Raw genomic sequence first — 26,417 nt, forward strand, 5'->3', positions numbered from 1 at the left:
TATGAGTACATGGTGGCCCAGAGAGAAGTGTCCTTTGTAAGATGACCTTATGACTGATAACGGGATTCGTAGGTAATGAATAGAAATTGCTAGAGGCCACAAAGAGCGATTTTTCCCCTCGCCTGTAACTGCTGACAGACGCTGTTCCCGACCCTGTCCATCGCTGCCTCATCTTTGACTTAATTTCTGCGTTTGCCCCCCTCCAATCAAATTGCAAATGAACAAAAAAAAGTCCGCAGCCCGACAACAGATTGACACACACTTGCTTTTAAATGACAACTTGTCGTTTATTTTCTATATTTTAAAGGTTTATTATTTACAAACAAAATAAACAAAAAAAAAAAAATCAAAAAAGATTTTTTGACAAACACTGTTTGTCTGCATATTGTTGTAAGAAAGTTTACATTTATCTTTCTTTCATCTGTATCAAGTAACCAACTAATAGTTTGTTGTCTCTAAACCTTGGATTACATGAACATGAGCTGAACAATGACCATGTGAGTGGCGTTTCAGAGGGCGGAGCAGCTCGCTGCAGCTTCGTGCCCCTCTCTCCCACTACGCACATCATCAGTAAACATATGAAACCTGTGGTCATCAAAACCAAACAAGCATTTGGTTCGTCTTCTCTGGGCATTATTCTCAGTTCTTTTTGCATCTCTCCTTTTTTCTTTTTTTTTTTCTCAAACCAACAAAACAAACAAAAAGAAATATACAAATATATGTGCTGGTTTGTTGAGAGTCTCTATACTGCTAATATGTAAGCTCATTAGTTTGTGTTGTACGTCACCATTAATGCCCATTCCAGTATGTTAGTTGTGATTGGTATAGTGAAAAAAGCACATAGTTGGGAAGCTCTCCCTCCAAAGGCAAGTATCAAAAACAGCACAAACCAACAGTGCTGCTATCCATCTTGACTGTGCACTAGCTCCTATACACTATGGCATATTCACGATTAAGCGCTCTCTGTTGTAAATAGAACAACCCCCCCCACCACTCATTTACGTAGAACCTCATACAGGATCAGGGCAGCACGAATTCTCGGGGATATTGCTCCTTTTCTAATTCATTCAACATCTAACTTAGTTGAAATAATCTCTACCTTTTTTTTTCTTTCATTTTTTAGATCATTAAAATCAGAAAGTGCAATTTAAAACAAAGACATGACTCAGAATGTTTTGCTTTGGCCAGTTTCCTTCCACACATCAATATTCAACCCAGACATCAGCGACTCGCTACAAAGAAAAGGTATAAACGCTCTCCAAATTTGATATGACTGCAGATTGCAGATTTTTTTTAAACTGTACATGACCTCATTAAATATTCTAAATAACTTGACTGAGAATGTTAGAAAAAAAAAAAGTTCACATTGTAAGTAAAGATACCAATTGGATAAAACGGAGACATTTGGCCATCATCATTGCTTACTGCTTCCCTGTCTAGAAACACTGAGACATAGAATACACAGAGTATAGTAAGAATGAATGCGCAGCTGTGTGCAGAAGTGTCCCCCACCCCTTGAACCCCCCCTCCCCGTCCCACACACACACCGAGCTCACACTCTTAACAAAGGATGGAACATGGCTATAGTTTAGGCACAAATACTTAAGAATGTCCATGTGAAAATTCGATGCTTCTGCTCACACACAGATAAAAGTCTAGGCAGACGGACAATGAATAAAACGTAATCTAACATTAACATTTAACGTCAACATTTCTGAGATAGTATCTTTTTAAGTATTTGTGACAGTGCATGCTTTCAGGACACTGGTGGATTGACTGTATTGGTACACTATCGACACAATCTGTAGCGAAGACTTGTAATCTTTTTAAAACCGTATCTCAACGGGCTTGGTCACTCCAAACTGACAGGATATTTTGGCGCCATGAAAACTGACTGAGGGTGGAACACTTTGTCCCGTTTGAAAAAGAAGACCACCGGAAGGCCTTGAGCACAATGGATAACCCACAGGCTGCGCAGGGAAATTGCCATAGAGGCTGCTTATTTTAGTAGAGTCATTAAATACTTGTTATAAGATCAACATTTTTATAGAGTCACAATTTTCTGGTTTGACCTTCCATCCCGGTCTCAGCATCAGTCTAGGTCAGTTTCGAGTGTCTAAGCCCACATGATGGATTTTCATGAGAGAGAAACCTTAATGCAAACCAGCATTCCCCCCCCCCCCCCCGCCCTTGCAGAGGCACAAAACCACCTCCGTGAAAATGTGCCCCCTCCCCCCACACACACACACTTGGATACTTGGAAACTGGATACCTGACATCTTTCAACTAAAACAAGTGTGTTGAAAATGTCGCGCCAGGCTCACCCACGGTAATTGTGATGGGAGAGCGCACGTTACAGTTTGACTCAAAAAGGAGATGAGCAAGCACTAAAAGAAAATTTAAAAAATGTATTACATCAAAAATATGAGCCTCATTTGCGACCTTAAATGACACATGTAATAAAATAATCATTTTGACCCCTCAGTATGAACCCAAAGAATCATTCTCAACATGATCCTCAGCAGATTTGGGAAATGCGGCGATAGAAAAGACATATTTACTTTCAGTTGGACGGTTTGAATTGTAGGTAAATATTGTACATGTTCACTTGATGTGCAGTTAAAAACTATACCAGGACTAGGAGTAGTACACAAACACACACACACACACACACACACACACAGAGAGAGAGGGGGATTCTTAAAGGTCCTCCAATCAGGCATTTCTCAGCATTAAGTAGTGCTAGCTATTGCATTAAGGTTTGTTTATCTCTTATGAAACATATGTATTTTGCCTCTTAACCTTTGTCGCATATAGATGATACAGGTTCCTGATAGAAGTAAGACATTGTTATGATAGAGAATGCACCACACAGTATCTGTAAATACTAGATCTACAAAACTATTTACAGCACACATATAGGTAATCTTTATGTCACAGTCTATTGCATAATGGTGATAATCTTTAGTTTATAAATATTATAAATATACACAGAATTTTTAAGCAACATTACATAACATCTCAGCCATCTGAAATCAGAAATAGAAAAACAATAGCATCCATCCACGTCTTTCTCTACACCCCATTCTCAGAAAAAAAGGAAGAAAAGACAAAAAACAGCATTTCTATTATCTATTCCCTTTTGACCCATAACACTGTCAGAGTTTGTATGTGAGCCGCTGTGGGGATATAGCAGCTCAGCAGACCGTATTTCCGTCACCGAAAGCAACACAACACTTGGTTACAGTATTTGTTGGTTTCTGAAAAGAAGGTTCAGGAATTTGGTGTGAGATTTATTTTTGTGTGTGCTTTCTGAGATTATTTGACAGAGTTGCTTGCACGTATTATTCCACAGTGGTGCCTAAAGCTTCTTTATAGGAGAAGATCATTTTCCTCTTCCTCGATGGTAAAAAAAAAAAAAAAAAGTAAGTCATTGTCAGAATCCACAATTCATTCCAGTTTAAAAAAGAAAGAAAAAAAGGAGAAAAAAAGTCATACATTGTATTTAATTCTTTATATTTCTCAGAAAGGAAGACTGATGTTTATACTACAGCTTTTAAATTGCCATTGCCAAATATTGTTGTTGGATTTTATACACGCGGTCACACACACTCTCACACATCATCCATCCATACAGCTATACATACATATTAATGTATAGCTGTATCTATGTATATATGTATATATATATATATATACATATAAACATATAAATGATTAATATGGCGAAAAAGAAAAGACAGATGTGTCTGTATAATATACATTCTTAAGTTTAGGGAGACAATGTGTCTAAAATATAATAAAAGGGCTTGTATGTACAGGATTTATTTGAGGTTATTTTAGAAGAAAACTGGAGAGAAACAAAAAATGCTGAAGTTCCTCATTTTCATCTCTTTTGCTGTATCTCCATTTTTGAAATTGAATTGAAACATGTTTAAGTTTAAAAAAATGAAAATGGGAAAAATGGGATCATAAATTTGATGCAAAACGCATTTTGTCTTGCTCAGTCTCTGTACTGCTCAGGACAGAATCTCTCCTCGATCCGGGGGATGATCTGTGCTGGGTTGAGGATGATGCTGCCGCCGCCGCCGCCGCTGCTGCCGCTGCTGCTGAGCGAACCGGGGGCAAAGCTCCTGACGACATCTGCCGGAACAAATTGACCCGCTGGGGCACCGTGGTGCGGATGCCACTCTGCAGATTCATTCCCTGCATCGCTGCTGCTGTTGGTGGCACGATCGAGGCCAGAGAGTCTCCTGAGGCCGGGTGCACCCTGGGCCCCAGAGATGTGTCATGTGGCAGTGACGGTTGGGAGGCCGACAAGTGTCGGACATCTCGACTCAAGCTGCCTGACTGAAGAGCCTGTGCGCTCTTGTGCATGTCGCCCCGCTGAGGTGAGGGCACCTGCTGCTGCTGGGGCGACGGCTGCTGCTGCTGCTGCTGCTGCTGTGTTGCAGAGGTTGCCGCTGCAGCAGGCTGCTGCTGCTGCGCAAGCTGTTGCTGTGCGGACAGAGATGGTTGGGCAATGGGCTGCTGGATAAGTGACAGCTGGGAGGCTGTGGGCGAGCCGTACTGGAAGCTCCGGCTAGCCAGAGGGGTCTGCACGGGCGGACTGCACATGGCGGCCGTGAAGGAGCATGGCGACATGATCGCTGCCTGCTGCAGCGGGGTCTGCGGGTTGGTTGAGGAAGAATGCAGGCTGCCGTGGGAAACACTCGGAACCGGGTAAACCCCCTGGGCCGCAGCAGCGGCAGCGGCAGCAGCAGCTGGCAGCATGCGGGCGGCAGAGGCGTTGGCAATAGCTGAAGCACTGAAGGTCATGGGAACAGAGGACTGCTGGAGCTGATTGGTACCAAAGGCAGTGGAGAAGGGCGGCTGGGCTGGTGAGTTAATGATGGAGTTTCCTGACATTGGTGTTGAGTTCATCCCGGTGACTGACTGTTTGCGGTCCACCATCATCACCATCTCCCTGTCCTGACGGATAATCTGCTTCAATATCTCGTTCTCCTGTGTGTTGAAAACGCCGGCGTTCAGATCCTTCTGGAACTTCTGCAGCAGCAAGGAGTTCTTCTTCCCTGTTGGGGTGCAGTCGGGAGAAGTGAGCACATACAGCCATGGCAACCTTTGGTTGCACTAAACCACAGGAATAGGGCAGGATTCAGTACAGAATTCACAAAGATGCCGCTTGTAAATTTCAGTATAAATTTGCACCGAATTCCGATTGCACTAAATGTATTCACTCCACGTATTTCAGTTCAGTCTTACAAGCGGCATCTTTTCATGTCCACTAAGGTCAAGTTATATCGAATATAAAGTGTGAAGAACATTGTATGGTAATGACTGTGGGAAGTATACAGAGGAATGAAGGACACATAAGGAGACAAAGATTACTAAAACTGTGACGTGGTAGCGTAGAAGGTGCTGATGTGGACAATGAAACACAGAAGAATACTGATGAGTTGAACCCACACATCACGTTACTGGACTTTTTTTTTTTAGAAGAAAAGACAAAAGGTCTAAGCTGGAGGAATAAATTTAAAGTCACATTCTATTTAAATCACAATGACAACTCGGCTATAACACATCACAAGGACAATAAACTTTTTATAAGGTTAGATAAAAAGCAATAAAGCAACAAACATCTATTCCTATGCGTACATACTACTGGACCTTACCATAACTGGGTTCAGGTGATACATATCAATAAATAATAATGAACTTCACACATCTTACCACAGAATGCCAGAATGTCATCTTTATAACTAAAATCTAGTTAAAATTCCCTGGAGATTAGAATTTCCTTCAGAAAAGAAGTTTCAGCCACTTTGTCTGCAAGGTTATGTAATAATGATAATTTATTGTTCCCTTAAACAAGTAAACCTATTGTTTTTGCTTCAGTTGTGCCCTATAAAGGGCATTTTGAGCCCAATGGCCTGGAAATCTCTCGACGCTTGTCATAAAGTCATGAACTGTGATAACAAAGGCTTGACAGATGGCGTCTTTAAACACCAAACACTTTTGTGGCTTTGGGAGTTTGGGAGCAAGCCTGTGGTAAAATGCTAAGTGGTACTAAAGGCATGAAAGACGTCTTGAAACTGTTTTTTGACGAGGGAGCCGCCACATTTGGCAGCAACAATAAAGATGCATTTAACATTTTTCACCTGACTGTCCAAATTTTTTTGAGAAGACGTGTTTCCTGTAATTACTGTCGACCTTGTGTAGCGACAGGGCCGCGAGGCGCAATTTGTCGCTGAAGAAGACGGAGTGGACCTTTAGCGCGCCGAAGGCTTTAGCCACAGTCACTCAATCGTTAAGCTCCGTCCTTGAGGACTACATTTTTTTTCTCCACCGAGTTTCCCGTCGGGCAGCGGCACTTGCTTTGTCGGCTTTCTCGTCTCAAGGCTGCCAACAAGCCGTGCATTCAGCCGTAAGACAGGACTTTTACTGCTGTGGCAGCAGCAAATGGATTGATGTTACGTTTGTTTTTTTTCTTTTCGTTTTGCGGTCAGATTCTCAGAATCATGTTCTTAATTTCACGTTTCACTTTGACTGCAACAGTCTCTACAAGGTCGGGGTAGTGAGGAGCTAAAACTAGCACCACGCACTGCCTACAAGACCACTGTCAACTTACAGGGCTGCTGTCAATGCATTTTTAAAGGTGACAGGGTTAAAATCTGTAAATCGGAAGGACAATAAATGTTTGTTATCTTTCCACGGGGGAACCTGTGAAGATTTGTTGGTTTCATTCAACGAGGTAGTTGGACAGTTAGACAAAGGAAAACTGTCTGCGAGCTGCACTGCAAGATGTAGAACTTTCTGAATCACGCAGAAGAAACAGCCTATACAAATTGCACTGCTACGGGCTTCCTGTGACATATTGCAGTGTGCGTCCCATCAGTCTTATGTGCCGTCCCTGTTGCCCTTCTTCCCTCCTGTTATTTCTCTCCTCCTCTAATCTCTCCTCATCTTATCTTATCCTCTTTGTTATTCAGTTAAGGTTGTGGAAAAAAGATAGAAGAAAGTTATTTTGAGCTTATTTTAAGCAAAAATATTTCTCTATCCATATTCTCCCAGAAATAGTTTTCTGTACCTCATTACGGCTTGATGGATATAGTTTTTCCATCAGGAAAAAAACAATGTGAAGGGCTATGAAAGCCTCTTGTCCGATGGTAGAATTTCTGAGTGTATATATTGTAAAAATCCAGTTCCAATTAAAAGGATGTAGATTAGGGGAACATGGATGGGCTGGAGGTAAGTGTGTGTATTAAATGTTCAGCAGCACAAAAAAAAAAGAAAACCTTAACAGACCAACTAAGCAACTGCCAGGCAGGAAACATTTTTAGTTGCACTTAAACTACATCAAGGTATAAAGTCAGAAACCCCCTGTGAAATATGTACACACACAATTCCAGTGACATTAGTTTCTGCTCTGACCACGATTTTAAACTTCATCAACACTTATTATTTAAACTACAAATCTCTACAGACAGGACTGATAGAGGTTAACAGACACTTTAAACCTTAGAAGAAAAAAAAACCTGACTGATACTGTACATCTTCTCTTCCAAATATTCTGGACTGCCAGTGGTCATTTCTGAAAATGTCTACAAAAATATCAGTAAGTAAGTAAGAAAGTAAGTAAGAGTTAAGTCTAACCTAAAAGCACACACACACACACACACACACACACACACACATACACACACAAATAAACAAAACATAAACAAACAAAGGAACAAGCAAAAATATGAACAAAATGTGAACACCACTCGTGGGTTAATAAAGATTTCTAATTTTATATATGTATATATAAAACTTGTAATATTGAAATAAGATAAAAAAGCTCAGATATGGATCAAAATTACATTTGGAAATGATTCAAACCTTTTTTCTGTATTACTTATTTGTCTTTCCCGGCACAGCAGAACCAGTGAAGTTCAATATACAGACTTCACCTTTCAATATGATTTAGATTAATAATAATGCAGTAATTAACCCATATCTGAGAAAAAAAGCAAAGCAATTTGAAAGGCAACAAACACACCAAACAAACAAATAAAAAACAATCAAAACACAAACACCATAATGTTAACAAATGTCATATAAAAAATTAAGTATTTTGTTAAAAAAAGACACATTAAGAGATGCATTCAAGGCTCCACGAAACAATTACACATTTTAAATTCTGATTTGCAATGAAGTCTGATAAATCTGTAATAGATTAAATAATTTTCAAATCAATCACTTCACATGAGAAAATTTTTTTCAGTTTCTTCTCATTGAAGGTTATTTACCAAAACTTTACTACAGAATTTGTTAAAGGGGATAACTGGTGTAAATGTGTGTGATAAAATGAATCTTAATGGATTAAATAAAGTTTTTCCTTCCAAATGTGGACAACATGACATTACTGTAGCTCTGTGTGTACACAGTAAAGGACACAAGATGAGATTGACTTATCAGTGCCAATAGTGTCATCAGTGTCTTTTCTAATTAAGGAAAAGACTAAATTCTTATTTCAAGTCAGACAATCGGAAACAAGTTGTTTTTTTTCTATTGGTGAAAACATGGATAAAAATATGAAATGGAATTTCTGCATGTAACAAAAAACTGTCCGTGGCGTTGCATTAGTAAAGTGTTTTACTAATCTGCAGACATGAATTCGTTTGTGAATAGACTTCTTTGAACAAAGTATTCAAAGATTAGATAACAATGTCCCACCAATAGAGCTGAGTATGTATTCATAATCCATCTGATTATTCTGTGCAAAGATCAGTTACAAACTCAACGTGGCATGTGACACTGAATGGCTTTGTTTCCTCGATTGTCTTATCAAAGCATCTGCAGGACTAGTGTGGGAGACTTGAGTTGTGTTTCACTGATGCAGGAATTGAAACTGTTGATGTGACCTACAGCAAGAGGTCAAACTCTTGGAGGATGACTTTGAGACCGGGTCCATTTAGCAAGCCTCAATAGGTCAATTTGTCCCTGTTCGAATGTTGGAATTGGAGTAAAGTGTTTACCTGATGCCTACTCGTCGGCCAGGGCACTCTTGAAAACGAGATGTGCTCGTCTCAAGACGGACTCCTGGTCAAATGATTTTTAGATAGATAAAAGATAATGTCAAATGTGCAACACGTTATTGGTTTCAAAGCATGGTTACTTCTTTTTTTTCTTTTTCTTTCCTTTTTAGAGCAAGACAAGCATGTAACCAAATGCAGTTCATATAGAGAAACGATACAACCAGCACGGATCATGACAAAAGTATCTTCCCTCGTATGAGACAAAACCCCCTTCATGGTCAGTCTGAAAGGATGGATCCAATCTCTGTCACTCTGAGAGGTGTCGCTCAGAGTGGGCAACTTTCACTCTCTTACATTTAGCTGTAGTGAAGAAGCTTACTCAGCTGGGAGCTCTCGTAAAAAAGGGCAAATGTAGATTAGGACTGCTGAGGTCAAAGGGCATACAGTATGTTGTGACGAGCACAGTGGGAACAAATTCACACACTTCACTATAGGGCAAATACAGATCATGTGTGTTTTTATAACATTATGCTAGTCTTGAATATGCAACCTTGTCTGCTGTGAATTATGTTCAAATGCAGTGAATTCACTATTAGTTTTTTGTTTATATTTATTATGCGACATTTAGTGTGCCATTCATGCAGTGCTGGGAATGGTGGGTGTTGAAGATCTGGTTGAATGGCAGTACAGAGTCAGATATGAAAGATTGTGTCCAGTATTAAACCAGAAATGAGGTTTCTAAAATTTAAACTTCACCACAATCTTTCCCTAAACTCAACCAAGTCATTTTTATTTGCCCAACATAACCATGATTTAGTTGGGATAAGCAAATATTGTAGGGGGGAAAAAAAATCCAAATAATCTTTTGCAGACAATGAGCCGCATGCAAGAACATTTTCATATTCTTATCCAAAATGTATAATACCTTAATCCTAAATTTATAATACCCAATAATACCTTACAAGGCTACGCGGAGATTGGAGTTCTGCTTTCGGAGATCCAGAAAGGAAAGTCTATGATTTTCTGGCAGCATCAGCATTGGAATTACATGACGGACTAAAGCAGCGCAGTTAATGCTGTTTCACCTGCGAGTCGCACTGTCACTGTAATAAAGAAGTGACAATGCGTAATGAAGTATGAAAATGTCTGGCCATCGATTACAGCACAGATATGGATGGAAAATTACATGTGAAGTGCGTTGTATGGAAACTGCTGTCTCGTCTGCGGGGTGACTAGAGATGTCATGACGTGTAATTTATATCTTCTTTCATACTTGCTTCAAAGTGAGGAAATATACTGATGAAAAACTTGATTTGATTAACAGCGGAGTAATCGATGTGACTCCTACGACACGTCTGGACCACTCTTAATTTCTGGATTAAGAAAACGTTCTAAATACTGAGAAAACTGTCGAACGCAGCAAATTCTCCTAAATTCACTTGACTTCAGAACAAATCTGTTCGTGTGAACTGTTCTTGCATGAGGCCAAATGTTTGTGTGAATTTGAGTGTGAACATTTTGCAGATATGTTCCGTCAGATATTTTGATAGAATCCAGTCGTTCATGCGCTAAAAACATTGTTGTGTGCGAACATAATTCTGAGGAGAAAAGGTTGTCTCAGCAGTGACACACATCTGTTGTTGCATTCTGATTTGACTTGGAGAGGCCTTGTTCCGCCTCGTTGGATCATTGCCTGCCGCTGACTTGCCTACACACTTCAGTATTTAAGTGTACGGTCAAAACTGGGGTCGCAAAGCAATTCAATATTGAAGAGCCTGTATCAGGCGAAAAAAAATAATACACAGATACGAAGCCATGACAAAGAAAAACAACGGTGGATACAGACTACAAGCCACTGATATGAGACAACATTGGCACACTGCAAATTGAACTTAATGTTTCTATAGAGGTGATATTATTTTAATTTAGCTTAATATAATGGGGGGGAAACCCCACATACATAATCATTATGTGCTCTGCTGTTATCGGCAGGCATACAACTTTATTGGTAAAGCCAGAGGCACTGATAACGTTTGTCCAATGACGAGCTGCTTGGGTTGTCTGTTCAACAGCCACATAAGCTAATGATATGAACCATAAATCATCTCTAAAGTGGCTTATTTCACGAATTGAATGAATTAATAATTAACAGTGAAATTCATTAGAGGTTTAAACGAGGGAGCAGCATTCTGTAAAACCGCATAGACACGCAATATTTCCACCACCTATAGCCTGAAGAGCCAATCATATAAGTTTGTTTTTTTCAAATATAATGAATCTAATAACGATGATAAACTTAATACATGACACATGCTGAATTATGTATTGTCAAGTTATTCCTCTAAATACAAAGATTATAAAAAGGAAGACATCATTTTAGAGAGATACACGTTTCTGGAATATAAGTAAAGACAGGGACTACTCTTTAGACAACACCCATCTTATCATAACATATTCTACATGTACAATTTATTAACGTGTCCAGTCAGAGTATTGGATCAGACTGAACACTGAGAGGAGTGGGAAAAATTGGGGTCAACGCAACCAATTACTGCCCTGTTTGTGATACATACATGTGCCCCTTTTTCAACACATCTATGTGTGTCTTAGCAATTTTTTTCATGGCCAAGTTCTTCAACAAATGTTGATCTATGAAAATATGGAATTCATATTGATGATGTGGGTACAGCTTAATGAAACTGCAGGGCCCTGCCTCCTATTAGCAAACCGGGCTGGACCTGGTGTCACCGGCTCCTTTTTTTTTCATGGGGGTTGAGTCTTGTCCATTTCGACAACTCTGTAATGGGGCGGGGTGCTGCTCATACCCAGGAGTGCAGATGAGTGGAAAGAGGGCCAGACACACATGCATGTGAGGTTAGCTTCCATCCACTCGCTGGCATCCAGCGGGGGGGGCTGGGTCGACACCAAACCAACGAGGGGGGCGACCTGACTCCCTCCCGGACAGCGACATGCACTCCCTTCCAGTTAATCCAACCACAAAAACGCTACTTTGGTTCTTTAGAAGGATTAATGCTGGTTACAACAAATTTTCTTCGATGTCATTTTAAACAACAACAAAAAAAGACGGAAGTTAGAAAAAGAATAAGAAAAACCAGCATACAGGTCATGCAGCACAAGATGGCAGACACAATGCTTTTATGAAGAGAGAAGGCAAACGAATACTGATAAAGACAAGACAACAAGGCACGATGACAGGCAAGAGGGTCGGACAATCAGACAGGACAGTTAAATCTAGGCAGGTCTTACCGATGCGGTCCAATCGGTCAATGGCAACAGTTTCAAAAGCGCGTCTCATCATGGGGTACTCTTCGAGCACCTCATTGAAATGGTCCACGGAGAGAGAGAAGAGTCGACAGTAGGTGTCTGCCCGCACGCTCGCCGTTCGTCTGCCCTTGGTGAGCAGACAGATCTCTGTGTGGCGGGAGCACAAAAGGAAGACAAAGAATTAGACACATGAAGAAACAAACAGTGACCGTAGTGGAGAGTGTCTTAAAGGGAAATCACCCCAGTAATTACGGTACAGATTACCATGGGATGACCCGTGTGCGGGGGATAAAAAGGTACAGAAGCAGAAGCTAATGTGAATGTAAATAAAACGCCAAGCCCATCAGCAGCGCTGTCACTTGCATCATGCCGAGATAATTCATCATCCTGCACAGAGCTAATGGTCCCATAATACGATACAGTAGTCAGCTCAACAAAGAAAAAACCCTGTTAGGCATCGCTGAGACCCTGCACCAATGCGCTGCATCAGTTCTCAAATGTAACGGATACAGATGCATACATTCCTGTTCGGCCGTTCAGAAGTTGCTGACATGAAGAGATATGAAGAGAACACGCGGCTTTGACTGTAGGACAACAGAACAAAGCATCGGAACTAAATGTTCCCTCCGCCACATTGGGTGGTAACATATCCATGTGTCGCGTTTCCTGTTTGTGTATAAGTTTTAAATGCAAGCGGACATCACACAACAAAAAATGACGCACGGCAGAATGTCCAAATATACCCACACACACACACACATGAGAAGAGAATCAATATGTTTAAAAACCTATAATATAGAATACAAAATGTATTGTACGCTGGAGCTACTATTTTTATTACCATTATCAGTGGTAGAGGAAGTTCTTTTTTTTTCTTTAATCTGTGCTATTCTGCTAAATACTTTTTTTTTTTGCCTCAGACTGTTATTAACGTGAAACCCCATGAGCTAGAAAAACCAACACTCAATTACTGGTTTAATTTTCAGGAACACGTTGTATTCTATAACGGCAATTACAGCGGATGATTTCAAACTGATCGGTGAGGAAACCTCTTAGTCAGTGACAACAGACTAAATCCTTGCCTGTCGCAATAATACTGCGATTGCATTATTACATGAACATATAGAATATTAGGTGTCGGTAAAGGATGCACTACTGTACAAACCATGGACCACTGCACATTCAAGAAAAGAATGTGAACAATCTCCTGTATATGCAACTATATTCATTCATCGTACATTCCATCTATCAACTTTCCTTGGTTTCTGTTCAGTTTCTGTTTAACCACCAACACGGCTCGTCCTCCACCACTTCCGTCTTAATGACATTTTCAAAAGCGAACTCGTGGTGTGATCTTTCTTGGGCTATATCCCGTGAGCTGTCGTGAAAACAGAGCACAGATTGTGCGAGATGTGAGAGCAACACTCTGAAGCTGTGGGTGTGAACAAGGTGTTGGCGGCGTTAAAATGGAAAACCTCCCTTTAGTTGGTGCTTCTGTTAACAAAAGAGGAAAAATGGAGGCAGAGAAAGGAAAACATGTGTTTTTAAAAAATGGAATTTCTCAAAGGGGGGAGGGAGAGAAGACAAGGGAGGCCGACACTGAGTGGTTGTTCTGTGATGGTGAAAAATCCAACTGTACGCTCAGCAAGTTCACATGGTGTTCCTTTGTCTCTCCATCACAAGGACTGACATTGAACGGCAAATGGAAAACGTCTGGATGATCGGGTCCGGACATTTTCCGATCACATATGAAATTTCTGCAACGTTCAGCCGAGGGGTGGCGCCTGGGTAGAGCGCCGCCCACTCGCTCGCTGTCAATCCTCCGGGGATGTTCCTGCTGTATTCTCACATGGGCTCACTCTGACATTTTCTGTAAAAGTTTTGGAAAATGTCCGGGGCAAGGACGTCAGTGCATGTCCGCAAGCAGCTTTAGACTGCTGAAGCTTTATATTAGGTGTAGAACAATAACTCTACCAATGTACATCCACGTATGAAGTGAGATCTCCCTGGTGTGAAATTAAATTGACAGAATTTCGTGGACAGACAAAAAAAAAAAGATTATCTAACTCTGTGCTTTTAGGGTGTGTTTGTGTGTGTGTGTAACTAACACTTCCCATGATGCGTCTTGACACGTGTCTGTTGCCGTGTCACAAAGCATTACCGGTGAGCCCCGCGAGCGTTGTGGATGGTTTTCAATCACTTCATAAGTCACATATACACTCATGGCAACCAGCTCCCCAGTCCCATGTGAGGAAGACGTCGGAGCCCAACAGGGATTTCTATCCACAGTCTTGTTATTGTTCTCGCATTACAGTCTATTAGTCCCTCAGCCTCACTGCAGAGCTGCGGAACCAATATGTAACCCCACTCACGGAGGCCCAGGAGTGATTATACCGAGATACCTTTTTAGCATGCAGATGTGGCGTTGGCCATGGTTGGAGGTGATTTGTGACCTACTGTCCTCATACGTGTCCTGCTCATTACTATGCTAATAGTTTCCTGTTTTTGGGGCTCGGGTTTTGTCGCTCGCCCTCCCTCCCTCTGTTCCTGTGTCAGACCCCTTCTCTGATTTCTCAGTCTGGCCGCAGTTTGGCCTGCTTGTAAGGTGGGTGTGAATCATCAGAGAAAGGGGGCGAGAATGACGTGCCCGGCCGAGCCAGCTGCTGTGTTCTCCTTTCCACTAATGGATGTGAACGGGTAGAAAAAAAACGGCCACAAGGGCAGGTGGCCTGGCACCGACAGAACACAGAGAAAAGGAGCAGTGCGCGCATTTATTATTGCGACAGATACAGCAACAACAAATATCATTGAAAAGATTAAATGATTCATTAAGTGGGAGCATCCACGTTGTGTTCCCAGCATGTTTTGTTCCCCCTTCTGTGAGCTGCTTTTAGATGCTGCCAGGATCTACCACTGTAAACGGACTTATGAACTCTTATTAAGTATTTTGCCAAGTCAAAATTGACCAGGCTACTATTTTGGAGTGTCTGCATTGAATGAGAACACGTCACACGACCTCAGCCGCACAAATAAATTATTTTGTTAATATGTTTTAATGTAACATTCAACTTGTTTTTAGGCAAAGGTCAAAGAAAGTAGATAATCCAAAAAATCCCTGAAAAGCAATAACTCCAACACATATCCTGGATTTAAAAATTTGGTCGCCATGAGGTCGGATTTCAGGGAAGTGGGTCATCGAGACGCTCTATCTGCGGCTGGAAGCAGCTAAGCAGCTTCCATTTTACTCCAGCCTAGAGATGAAATGATTAATCAATTAGACAATCACTTGGTTTCATTCAGCTGGCTTAATAATTATTAAATGGTTTAATAATCAGTTAATGGCAGACATTAGTTTTTTTCTAGCTTTTAAACTTTGAGGATTTGTTGCTTCTCTTTGTGGGGTTTGCGTTGGCTCTGAGAAAAGTGGTGTAAAGAGTATTTCACTATATTCTGTCATTTTTTACGGGCAAATATTTGATCATGAAAACAATCTGCCTCTTAATCGTTAAAGAAAATCTCCTTGTTCTTGGCTAGGAGATGGACAAGACGTAAAGTTGTAGCTTCCTAAATGGTTTTATTAAATATTTATTTAGTTGAGCATCAAACGATCCAATCGGAATAATTGTCCAGTGTTAAGTGGTTTCATTTCAATTTTTTTCGTCTCAAACTGTTTGACAAATGCATCCACACTCCCTGCCAGCAAGATCCAGACCTTTTTGGCCAAAGGTTTTATCCTCACCGTGATTCTTTAGTTGAGTATGTTAACTGGAGACCAGAGAATGACTAGTTTGAATGGGATGTACTGCTCCACGGCCACGTATCTTACTATATGACACGTGTCCACTCTATGGTGAATGTAAGATGCCCAACCCCTCCTCCGCAGTCCCATATTTAAAGCAAGTAGCTTTGCAGACTGAGTGGCGAGATGAGAGAGGGTGTGCGACAACAATCTCATGGTTTGAGCAAACAGACGACAAAAGACGACTCATTTCTTGTTTGATTCGCCGCCTTCCTCAGCTTGCCTGTGCGACATGAACCACATGCAGCAGACACTCCAAAGTGAAGGTATTCTTAGACTCCTCAGCCTACTTCCATAGTGGGGATGAACTCATGAGATAAAATATGCAAGAACCTCTAAAATAGAAAACTTTCGCGCAGACACGACAATGTCTGCCTTGCGGGTTTAGTCCATGTAAACAACGTGCAGGGAAATTACATTTGACATTTGAAAAATGGATGATGTGTGTGTGGCGTTTCGGAGAGGATGACGGAGAATGAAGGCACGGCAGAGAGCGGGTCGAGGGAATAGCTTCTGATTTTACACACAATGCACGACTACAGTATAGCTGCTCTTGTCAGTGCCAAGTATATGCATCAGGAGTGTGTGTGCGTGAGGCTGAGGGTGGGGGAGGAACCTCTGTGTGTCCTAAGGGATGCCTGATCCATGTCTTGGCCTACTCCAACGACCAGATGAGAGCTTATGTAACTGAACAGCAGCTGACTAACGTCCAACACTGGCTAATGGGAATCTACATCTACAATAACTTCAAACCGCATTCAACACAAGACATCAGGCGAGGCTCGTGCCTCAATCCATAACTGTGTGAATGTACTGTCGGACTGCATCGGTGACATTTTCATGTGAAAAAAATAAAGCAACTACAACTGAAAAAGATGAATCAAGACTTCATTTTTTTCTTTTTTCAAATGATACATTTTTGTTCTTACCTCCAAAATATGATCCATCAGTCAATTTCATCTCCTTGCTGAACTTGGTGATGACACTCGCGACCCCGTGTTGGATGAAATACATCTTCTTCCCGACTGTGCCTTCTCGGATTATGTAGTCGTTGGGCTGAAAGACCTCAAACTTAAGCTTGCTCAGCATCCCCGTCACAAAGTTGGGGTCGGCGTTGGCAAACAGAGGCATGGTGGCCACGAGCTTACGACAATTGAAGTTGACAATTTCCTGGTAGAGGGGGGGGGGGGGGAGCAAAAAGCAAGGATGAGATTGTGCCATAAATATCTCTTCTTTCCACCTGAAACATGAAAAACGAGCATCGATTTCTGTAGTTCGACACAAAACACCGCAAATCCTTCATCTCTGCGGGCATGAATAAATTGGATGCATATTGCTGCCTTATCCCTAATACTTCCAAAGCACTTCCCATCACTCCTGAGAAGAAACTTTTTGGCACACGAGTGGGATCCTGATGAGGTCGCCCTGCGGGGCCATCTCTCTGGTCTCATCCCGTCCCCTCAGACCCAGCAGGAGATTAGGAGCTTGTTGTCTGTTTACCCACACATCTCTGTTGCGGTGCAGATGGAAAGCCGTGGCACTTGGCATCTGCGGCGGTGTGTCGTTGCCCCCCCCCCCGTGAGGGATAACTCTCCTCCAGTGACAACAGGACATTAACAGTGAGATAACCAATCTCAGGGACGCTTGCTCGCTACACGAAGGCGGCGCAGAGAGATGTTTGCCCCGACTCAGATGCCGGTGTCAGCTAATGCCACGGGGCTCTGACCCCAATCACGCACCAGAACTAATGAATTACATAGTAAGCAGTCTTCCTGCCCAGCCAGGAGACGTCTTGGGGAAACAATCTTTGGCTATGCCTATTTAAAGATTAGTCATATGGTGGAGAATAAGAGGCAGAGAGACAGAGAGACAGAGAGACAGAGAGACAGAGGGGAGGAAAGGCCGGGCGGGGTTGGAGGAGCAGAGAGAACAGCCTGTCTGCTGTTTGCATAATTTTGCTGCTAAAAAATAATCAACCCTGAGACAGTGTTTTTGTCTCTTAATTTATCATTTTTGTCAAAATCACTTTGCCATAATGTTGAATTATAGGTGAAATTTGGGGAAATGCGCTAAATTGCATTAATGTGCAGTCGCGACTAAAATCTAAGCCCATGGTCCTTTTCATGTTTCTCAAGTTTGTTTGTGTCTTTTTCTTGTCAGTGAAAAAGCGTCTTGGCAGCGAACAACAATCAATCAACACCAAGGAGACTTTTTTCTTCCCACGGTTGTAAACCACCAACAGACTGGATTTCTTTCTAGGCCTCAAGGAAGTTTGAATTCACTGCGAGTTGATTTTTCCGACCAAAGTGAATACAACCGAGGGGTTCTTGAAAAGGATTTGAAGGTACTTCATGGTCAGAGTTAATTTTTTGAGATGAGGGAGAAGATTCGTCTTAATGGCGAAGATGTGAAACGGATGAATCGCAGGTTAAACACTGCTCATCAGAGCACTGGGTCGATGCCGTCCCTGCATGCTACGAGGAGGATAGGCAAGGAACAGAGCAACACAGGAGTTTAGATACGACACCATGGACTAACACAAATTTAGATTGTAACATATAGGATTTGACTAGTTTCTTACAGGGACATACAAGCACCAAGGAGACATTAAGTTCTCCCAGCATAGCTATACATGTCCAGTGACCTTGACATCTACACTTAGATCTTCCTGCCTGAAGCAAAGGCATTTCATCAAAGACGTATGTGAATGTAAACACACACAAACTGGGATAATGCAAAATCTTAACAACAATACTATATGATACTTTAATGTAAAAGAGATGTACAGTAAACTGTCTAGTCACAACAGATATTCAATTTTGCATTAACATTGTCCAAAGCTTCACACTAGGATGGTTACTGATATACATATGTGCTGTAATCATTACAGTTGATTCACCCAAACTGAAACCTGGTTGTCATGTAACTGCCACATCCTCATAACTCCCTGAGCCGACAGCTGCCTAAATCTTGTGATAAATGACGTGTCCCGAATCAGCCAGCAGATACTTGGGGCTGATTTCATGGTCCTCCTCTGTCCCAAAGCGTGTCTGAGTGCTGCTAAGTGGAGCTGATTCTGATCCCAAATTGACCTACAACTCAGCAGACGCAGAATTGTGCCGTAACACCGCGGGACACTCTGCTGCAATCAGCCTGAGTCGGCCCCGGTCCTGTCATCTCACGCAGTCCACCTGGAAAGGGGCTGCATTTAAGCTGCATTAATTGATTTCTAGGACACAGGGGTTGAAAAACAAATTTCCCCTCTCCCTCATTTGAATTATAAAACAAAACGTGTGGCCACTTTGCTGCACAAGCCAGACAGAGGGCCATTGGCCGTGCCACAATGATAAATCAACATGTATCTACAGAGCCTGGGTATGCTGTAATTTATTTGCTACATGATGAATATGATGACGCATAATTACCTCCACCAAAGTTTGCCTTTCTGTCTTTCAGCGGGAATACTCAAAAAGTACTCAACTGATTTTTTTTTTTTCACTGTCTTTAACATGGCAAGTTGAGGAGTTAGCCTTGGCGGAGGCATGGGCTCTGCGAGCGCCCTTCTAGTTATTAATGAACTAATAATGTCATACACTGTATAACACCAGTGACACGGGGTCACTTTCATGCAGAGCGAACACTTTTAGGGGTGTTGTGATATTGTGAATAATCATAAAACTGCCTCGCCCTGAGTACTGTGTCCTGTTTTGCTCCGCTGAGTTGGTTTTATCCCTCTTGTCCCGTGGGCAAAGCTTCCATTGTGCGACTCTGTCTCCATGCAGATTTCAACTTTGCTTGCTGCGCACGGCAAACTAAGCCTGTAGGATTTTCTGTGTTGTAAGTCATCGTTTTAAATCCCTACCCCTTCCTCTATGTGTGTGTGTGTGTGTGTGTGTGTGTGTGTGTGTGTGTGAGTGTGTGTGAGTGTGTGTGCCTGGGACCATACAGCAACTCCCCACACCTCAGCGTTAGACTCTGCAAGGTGACTTAATGGGGCTGCATGAGAGATGGTCACGATCTCTACGCCTGCTGTGCTCTTTATGCCTCTCCTCTCCTCTATATCCCTGTGCATAATTGCCCATGTAATGTGCTGCCATGAGGAGGTCAGCCGAGAACTTAAAGACTGGTCACTGACTCCACAATTCACCTCAATGTTCCTTCTTATTACGTTTCTTTCAGCATAAAGTAGGGCCAGTCGATCCTGTAGTTGCGCGGCTGTTTCTCTTTGCTGCACTGCACTGCACTAAATATTGCAAATAAAAGTGAAATGGTTCAACATCTCTGTAGCTGAGGCCACAGGTAATGTCTCTGGACCGAAAATGTTAATATCACGACGCATGCTCACTTTGGGTTCACCCAGGATGCTGAGGAGATTCTGTTTTTTTGTTTTTTTCCTCCTTGACCTTGTGAGATGAGATGACAGGTGTTGGTATTTCAGTTTCACATTCTGCGCATTTAAAGGTGCCAAACGACGATTCTCCCCTCCCATCTCCGGGGAATAAAGTCGTTCGTGTTGTAAAAACTAAAACCACAGTGTGACAGCTTACCTGTCAAAAAAATAATTTTCTTTTTTTTCTCTCCTAGATATGAGATGTGTGTATTTTTTGCTTGTTCCAAAAATAAAAATAAACCCTTCAAACGGAACGGAGGAGCCTCTGAAAGAACCAATGCCTAAAAAAAAACCTGTTAGGGGTTTTTAAGAGAGAAGTTATGTTACCTCTTTGAGCGGGTCGTTGAGTTCACTCAGGATGTTGTCCTCATCAAAGATTTTGCCTTGGTAGCGATGTTCGTAGTAGTCGTGGATTTTCTGTCGCATGTCTGCTGGAAGCTTGTGGAAGGACATGTATTGCTCCACTTGCTTGTACTGGGAAGACAAAGAAGAGGAGATGGGTAACAGTTCAGCGAAGAGGTGCTGCATCATCAGCGTGTAAAACACCAAATTGTAATGACAGTGTTAATAATTAATTAGAAACAAGCACGTCCACCTCGAGAAAACACAAAGGCTGCATGAAATCGTGGTCGGCTTCTCTGTATTGAGGACAGGGCGCGCTCCCACACAGCCACAGAGCCATGTCCTGGTTCTGCGTGTGGGGAGGGAGAGGCAGCTCGCGGGAGGCAGGTGGTGAGAGAAGGAAGGAGCGAGTACAGGCCCAGGGCTATGTCAGACCAAGGTAGCAGTTCTGATTATCTCAGCCGTGCAGGAAGCCCGGTTCTAACAGGCAACCAAGCTATGATCTAATGTGAAGTAGCAAGGTATACCTGATATCCTGGAGCTGCAGGGACCCGGGACCAGATGGTGCTGTTTGCAAGGCTGATGAAGTGCTAATTATTTGCATAATTCCTCTTGAATATTTTGTTGCGGTTTCTTTTTAAATCTGAGAACACGACTGATATCAAGTACAGTATTGATTATTTCCATTATTAGTCTGCCAATAATTCAAGGTGATGCCAAATTCGATTCTATGACTCCCTTGTCCTTTGTCTGCAATTGTTCATATTTCCTGTTAATGTTAAAATGTAAAGAACGTTGATACTACTTCAGTGTGTGTATATTAACCTGCCATTCCTATAAGGCGATTATGAATCATCATTGGAGTTCATTAAATAGCAATTTTCAAATACATATTTCAAAATAAGTCAGTATGAATCACTGTTTTGTTTCAAACCCAAAAATATTAAAATGTTTTGTGTCCTTTGTAGTTTAATATCTAAATTCATACTGCCAGGAGACATAACTGGTGTACCATTTTGTATCAAAAAGGCTAAATGTACGTGGTAAACTACTGTAGCAACCATAGTTGAATTAATTGGGTAAAATATATTTCAGGTTTCTGGATTTAGAGGTACAAACAGTAAATCCCAAAGAGGTGATATTTGGAAGAAAAACAAACGAGAGAGAGATAAAAGAAAGGATGAAATAGTTTGTGGCCTCACTATGAGAAAGCCCTGTACCCTGTACATCTACATGTTATCATGCACCAATGGCTGGATGCAGGACTTTTTCCAATGTGCGCCAACACTGCCACTAACAAAGATGTGAGAACTTTCCAGTTTGTGGTAACTAGCTGAATCTCAGTGGGAGATGTAATTATTGACCCAGAGGAGAGCGAAAGAGAGAGAAAAATACTTTGGCTCATCTATTCTGATCAGCCTCTGTTTCCCCCGCGGACTTTGCTGCAGACAGGGTGGTGAACTGAACATGGTCTTCCCAGCCAGTCCAAGGCCCTGACACCTGAAAATAAACACTGTCTCTCACGTTGCCACTGGTAATCACAGCAGAGCAGTAGGTGAGAGCCAGCGGCAGCTGTGACGCTGGTGGCCCGGTTGAGTGCCAGGCTCCTTGGCCGGTGTGTTGCAAGCACGGTCCACAGAGTCAAATTTGTCCGGTGTGTGAGGGACGACACTTGGGTAACAATGGCTCCCTCATTGATTCTCCACCCGGCTGCAGAGAGGCGATAAGGGGCCAGGCTTTTGTTTTGCGGGGAAATTGATTCATTTTGAGTTCACACACTTGAAGGAGGAGAGCGTCTGCAGTGGCTCACCCGGGAGGAGAGGGCCGGGTGGGGGCTCCGAGTGTGACGTGACATCCCGGACACCTCAGGTTTATTTGATATGTGGCCATCCGGCTTTTAGGGCGTGTCAAATTTTAATGATACTTGATACTGAACTTCTAACTTCTCATTGCATGGGTTCATTAGTCGGTTGTACTTTATATTCAGATACATGCTGTTTACAATCCTGTAACTCTGTCTATCTCGAGAATGGTCAGGGCCTAGTCAGTCATACACTCACATTGACGTGATGAACCCACTGCTGTTCTTGCATGGTCAGGAATTCATGTTAGTGATAATAGAGCATGAAGGCACCTTGTTATCTGCAAAAATGGCATGCCATGATAATATGCTTTCATGTACCGCAAACTGCCTATAGTAAGCCCTAATTAAATATGAATACATATTTAAATCCTAATTAAATGAGCTCAAATGCATCGTTCAGATGTGGATGTGACACCTACAGTATCTGTCTGATGTATAGTCTTTCTGATGAAGGAAATATTTTGTATTTTACTTTGCTGTTGAAAAAATTGATTAAAATGTTTTAATGGGACTGTTAGCATAGCTTAGCACAACGGCTGTAAGCGAGAGGAAAGACGTGTAGTTAGCCTGTCAATGTAAAAAATTAAGTGTATACCCAAAAAAGAAATGGTTAAAGCACAGAATAAGTATTTCCCTACGTCTATATTTCAATCATGCATGGCTGCTTATATTATTCACAAGTCATAATATGAGTGCATCGAGATGAAGCTAGGACTGCTTGTAACGTTTCACTTTGCTATTTTAGTTTCTCAGGTGACATTTAATAACAACTGGGTTTTGAATCTTAACACCATTATACTGTCCTTCATTTAACCGGTACAGTATTCCAGGGCACACAAGCCGTCAAGTTGGGTTTACATTAGACTCTGAACCCTGTGCGTGACATGAGGCACGGCCTCATGTGTGAAATAATGATTCTTCAGATGTTGAATGACATGCAGCTGTTTGCTGGCTCGCAGTGATTCAACACCGAGGCATCACAGCGGGCAGAGTTTGTGCACTACACCCTCATTTCCTTCCACCCGCACAAATTATTTCTCTGATTCCTCGCTCCCTCTACATCCCTCTTTTGGTGCCTTTTTCTCCCATCTGTTTAAAAGAAGACCCTCCCTCTCATGAACTGTGTTCCCCCCCCCGTACATTAAGGATCTGTTTTTGTAATTTTGTAATAGTAAGTAAAGTATATTGACAAGACTTATCATCTTCTGTCCTTCTCGTAAAAACACCCTCTGTCGTTAGCTCACTTCCTCGCTCTCCGTGCATGTTTCCAACCCCCCCAGATGTGGCTGTGATAGATGTGATGACTGGAGGCAGAGCACCCTGAACCCATCCCTGCTGCTCCTCAGCCTGCTCCACTGATGTGCACAGCCACGCAGCAAATCAGCACTAGCTGAATCTGGCTACACACTGGGGCTCTGTTCCCATGAACATGGCATTTCGCAGCCCTCAGAGTTGTCAGTTCAATGCACGGAGGGATGTTCGAAAGGATAAAGTGGGGTGTTGATTAAGCAGATCTGCTGCGAAGCAGATGTAAATCACACACTGAGCAATAGACGTGCCACTAATTCAAACAGTGACTCCATGTGTTACTGTGGACGGCCTGCTCTCATTGATTTCCAGTGGAATGTGCGGTGACAACTGTTTTGATCAATAATAATGAAGGAATCACCTCCACACTGTGAATTAAACATGTATGTGTTTAACCTGACCTGGTTGTGTCTACCTGACCTGTAGTGCGGTGACTGATTTACTGAGTCAACCTGCTGATGCGAAGGTGTGAGGCTCAAATTGAGTCTCGGAGCAATGAAATTGAATAATTTGCGTTCCAACCAATTCACTGACATTAACTTCTTTCCTTGACTAGATCAGTCGTCTAAAGTGTGAGTTGTGGGTGGCTTTGTGTTAAAAGCAGGAACATGAGACCGTTTGAAAACGGATGTATACAATCAGCCATGCATTCAAAGTGATGCAGTTCAATTTTTCTAATAATTGACCCACTGTGTCAGCTCTAATACACGGTGTAAATGTGAATTTAATACGACCATAAAACCACAAGATAATATCCTTTTCAATTTCTGTTAATTGCCCTTTCTCTTAATTCAAGTTTTTTTTAATTATTAGAAACAATGACTCTTTTTTACATATCAGTGAAAATAGAAGGTTATTCTACTGTCACACAATAGATGAATCAGCCAAATGTGCATCATCTTTGCTACTGCATAAGTTAAAGATCAGCTCTTCATTTTAAGCGGATCAAGACGTACCATGGAGGACTTTAATCCCCCGCACGACAATGTGTATGTACATGGAATTCTGCAGCGCAAGCACGGGGAAAAAGTTTTGGGGTTAAACTCAGGTTCTTGCGTGCGAGCACAAAGAGCATCAGTCATGGCCGTGTGTTCTGGGGCATGGCCCAGGCCCCTCATCAGGATCACAGATGGTAGCTCGGGCCGAAATGCTGGATAATCACTCCCTATGCAAATAAATAAATAAATAAATATGACACTGAAATGAAATGGAAAGAAGAAGATGCGTTCACTGGCAGTATAGAGGCAGCGGCGTGGCTCGTCATCGTGTCATACTGTAGACCTCCTCACCCCATTGGCTGTCTGTGATCTGCTTGGATATTGTGATCCATGTGAGCTCAACCCATTGGTCCACAGGGCCACTGAGAGGAGACTTCATTTATTCAAGTCTAGCTCCAATGAGCAGGATTTTATTCAGTCAGAAAGAGACAAACCCCAAAGACCATCCCAGTGGTAGTAATAAGCATTACTTACCTTCAAACAACAAAACATCAATGATTTGTCCGTCATACCACTGAGTTCCCTTTTTTTCCAACATCCAATATAATGCAACCAATCATTTATACCTAATCTCCTTCATTTTTTTATTTCAATCTCAGGTATTAAATATCAAAATGTGTGTCACTGCTTGGCTCTTACCTTCTCTTGGTATTGCCTGCGTGAGGAGTCCAGTGATTGGATCAGAGCCGTGGCGTGGCCCACAAACATGGCGTAGCACGTAGCACCCACTATCATACTCAGCATGGTTATCCACAGGTCAGACATGCTGACAGGCGCCCGGGCTCCATACCCGATGCACAGCATGTGGCTCATAGCCTTGAAGAGGGCGTAAGAGTACTGCTTACCCCAGGAAACGTTCTGCAAAGATGGAGAAGGGGGGGGGGGGGGGGGGGGGGAGTTACTGCGAGGCAAGGCCAGAGAGGGAAGGGGCTCTCCAGCAGGCAGAATGGAAAGACAGGCTTTCCTTTGATGGATCACTGAACCTCTACCAAACACTCTTCCAACATCCTCCCCATGCCTCGAAGCCCTAATGCCCTCACTGAGTGACTGAACTCTCTACCTTCCTCTGTTCCTTTCTCCTCCTTCACTCAGTTGTCAGCCTTTCACACGTCATGTTATTTATCCCCTCTTACCGGCATTCATTTTTCCCTTTTGCCACAGGGGTGGGGGAAAAAAATACGATTTTTGCAAGTGCTTCAAAAACACCCAAACTTGAATTATTAACTGAAGTCTGAGGCCTTGTTTTCCATAAAGCCAAGGGTGAGTGGCACATGAAAGAAAGGGGCTGGATTGTGTTCTCTGTCTCTCAGGTTTGTGCTGTATGTGTGTGTTAGAGGCAGGAACAAAAAATTGCCGACTTGGGAGGATTCGGAGGATTCGGAGCTGACAGTCATGTAACACACCAGCTTGG

At 42.3% G+C, this 26,417-nt stretch overlaps 1 protein-coding gene across 1 annotated transcript in view; it reads right to left on the minus strand.

Moving 5' to 3' along the window:
• Positions 1-2,198: 2,198 nt before the first annotated feature.
• LOC118285473 (potassium/sodium hyperpolarization-activated cyclic nucleotide-gated channel 1) overlaps positions 2,199-26,417 on the minus strand; it is a 63,360-nt gene continuing 39,141 nt past the window's right edge. The window contains exons 4-8 of the mRNA XM_035609148.2: positions 25,646-25,864; positions 20,822-20,968; positions 17,034-17,274; positions 12,288-12,452; positions 2,199-5,072 (exon numbers count right to left, since the gene is read on the minus strand). Coding sequence (XP_035465041.1) covers positions 3,970-5,072; positions 12,288-12,452; positions 17,034-17,274; positions 20,822-20,968; positions 25,646-25,864 — 1,875 coding nt within the window. The 3' untranslated portion in view covers positions 2,199-3,969. The remainder of the gene's footprint in view (positions 5,073-12,287; positions 12,453-17,033; positions 17,275-20,821; positions 20,969-25,645; positions 25,865-26,417) is intronic.

The sequence above is a fragment of the Scophthalmus maximus genome, chromosome 20, assembly GCF_022379125.1.
Source record: "Scophthalmus maximus strain ysfricsl-2021 chromosome 20, ASM2237912v1, whole genome shotgun sequence".
Classification (NCBI taxonomy): Eukaryota; Metazoa; Chordata; class Actinopteri; order Pleuronectiformes; family Scophthalmidae; genus Scophthalmus; species Scophthalmus maximus.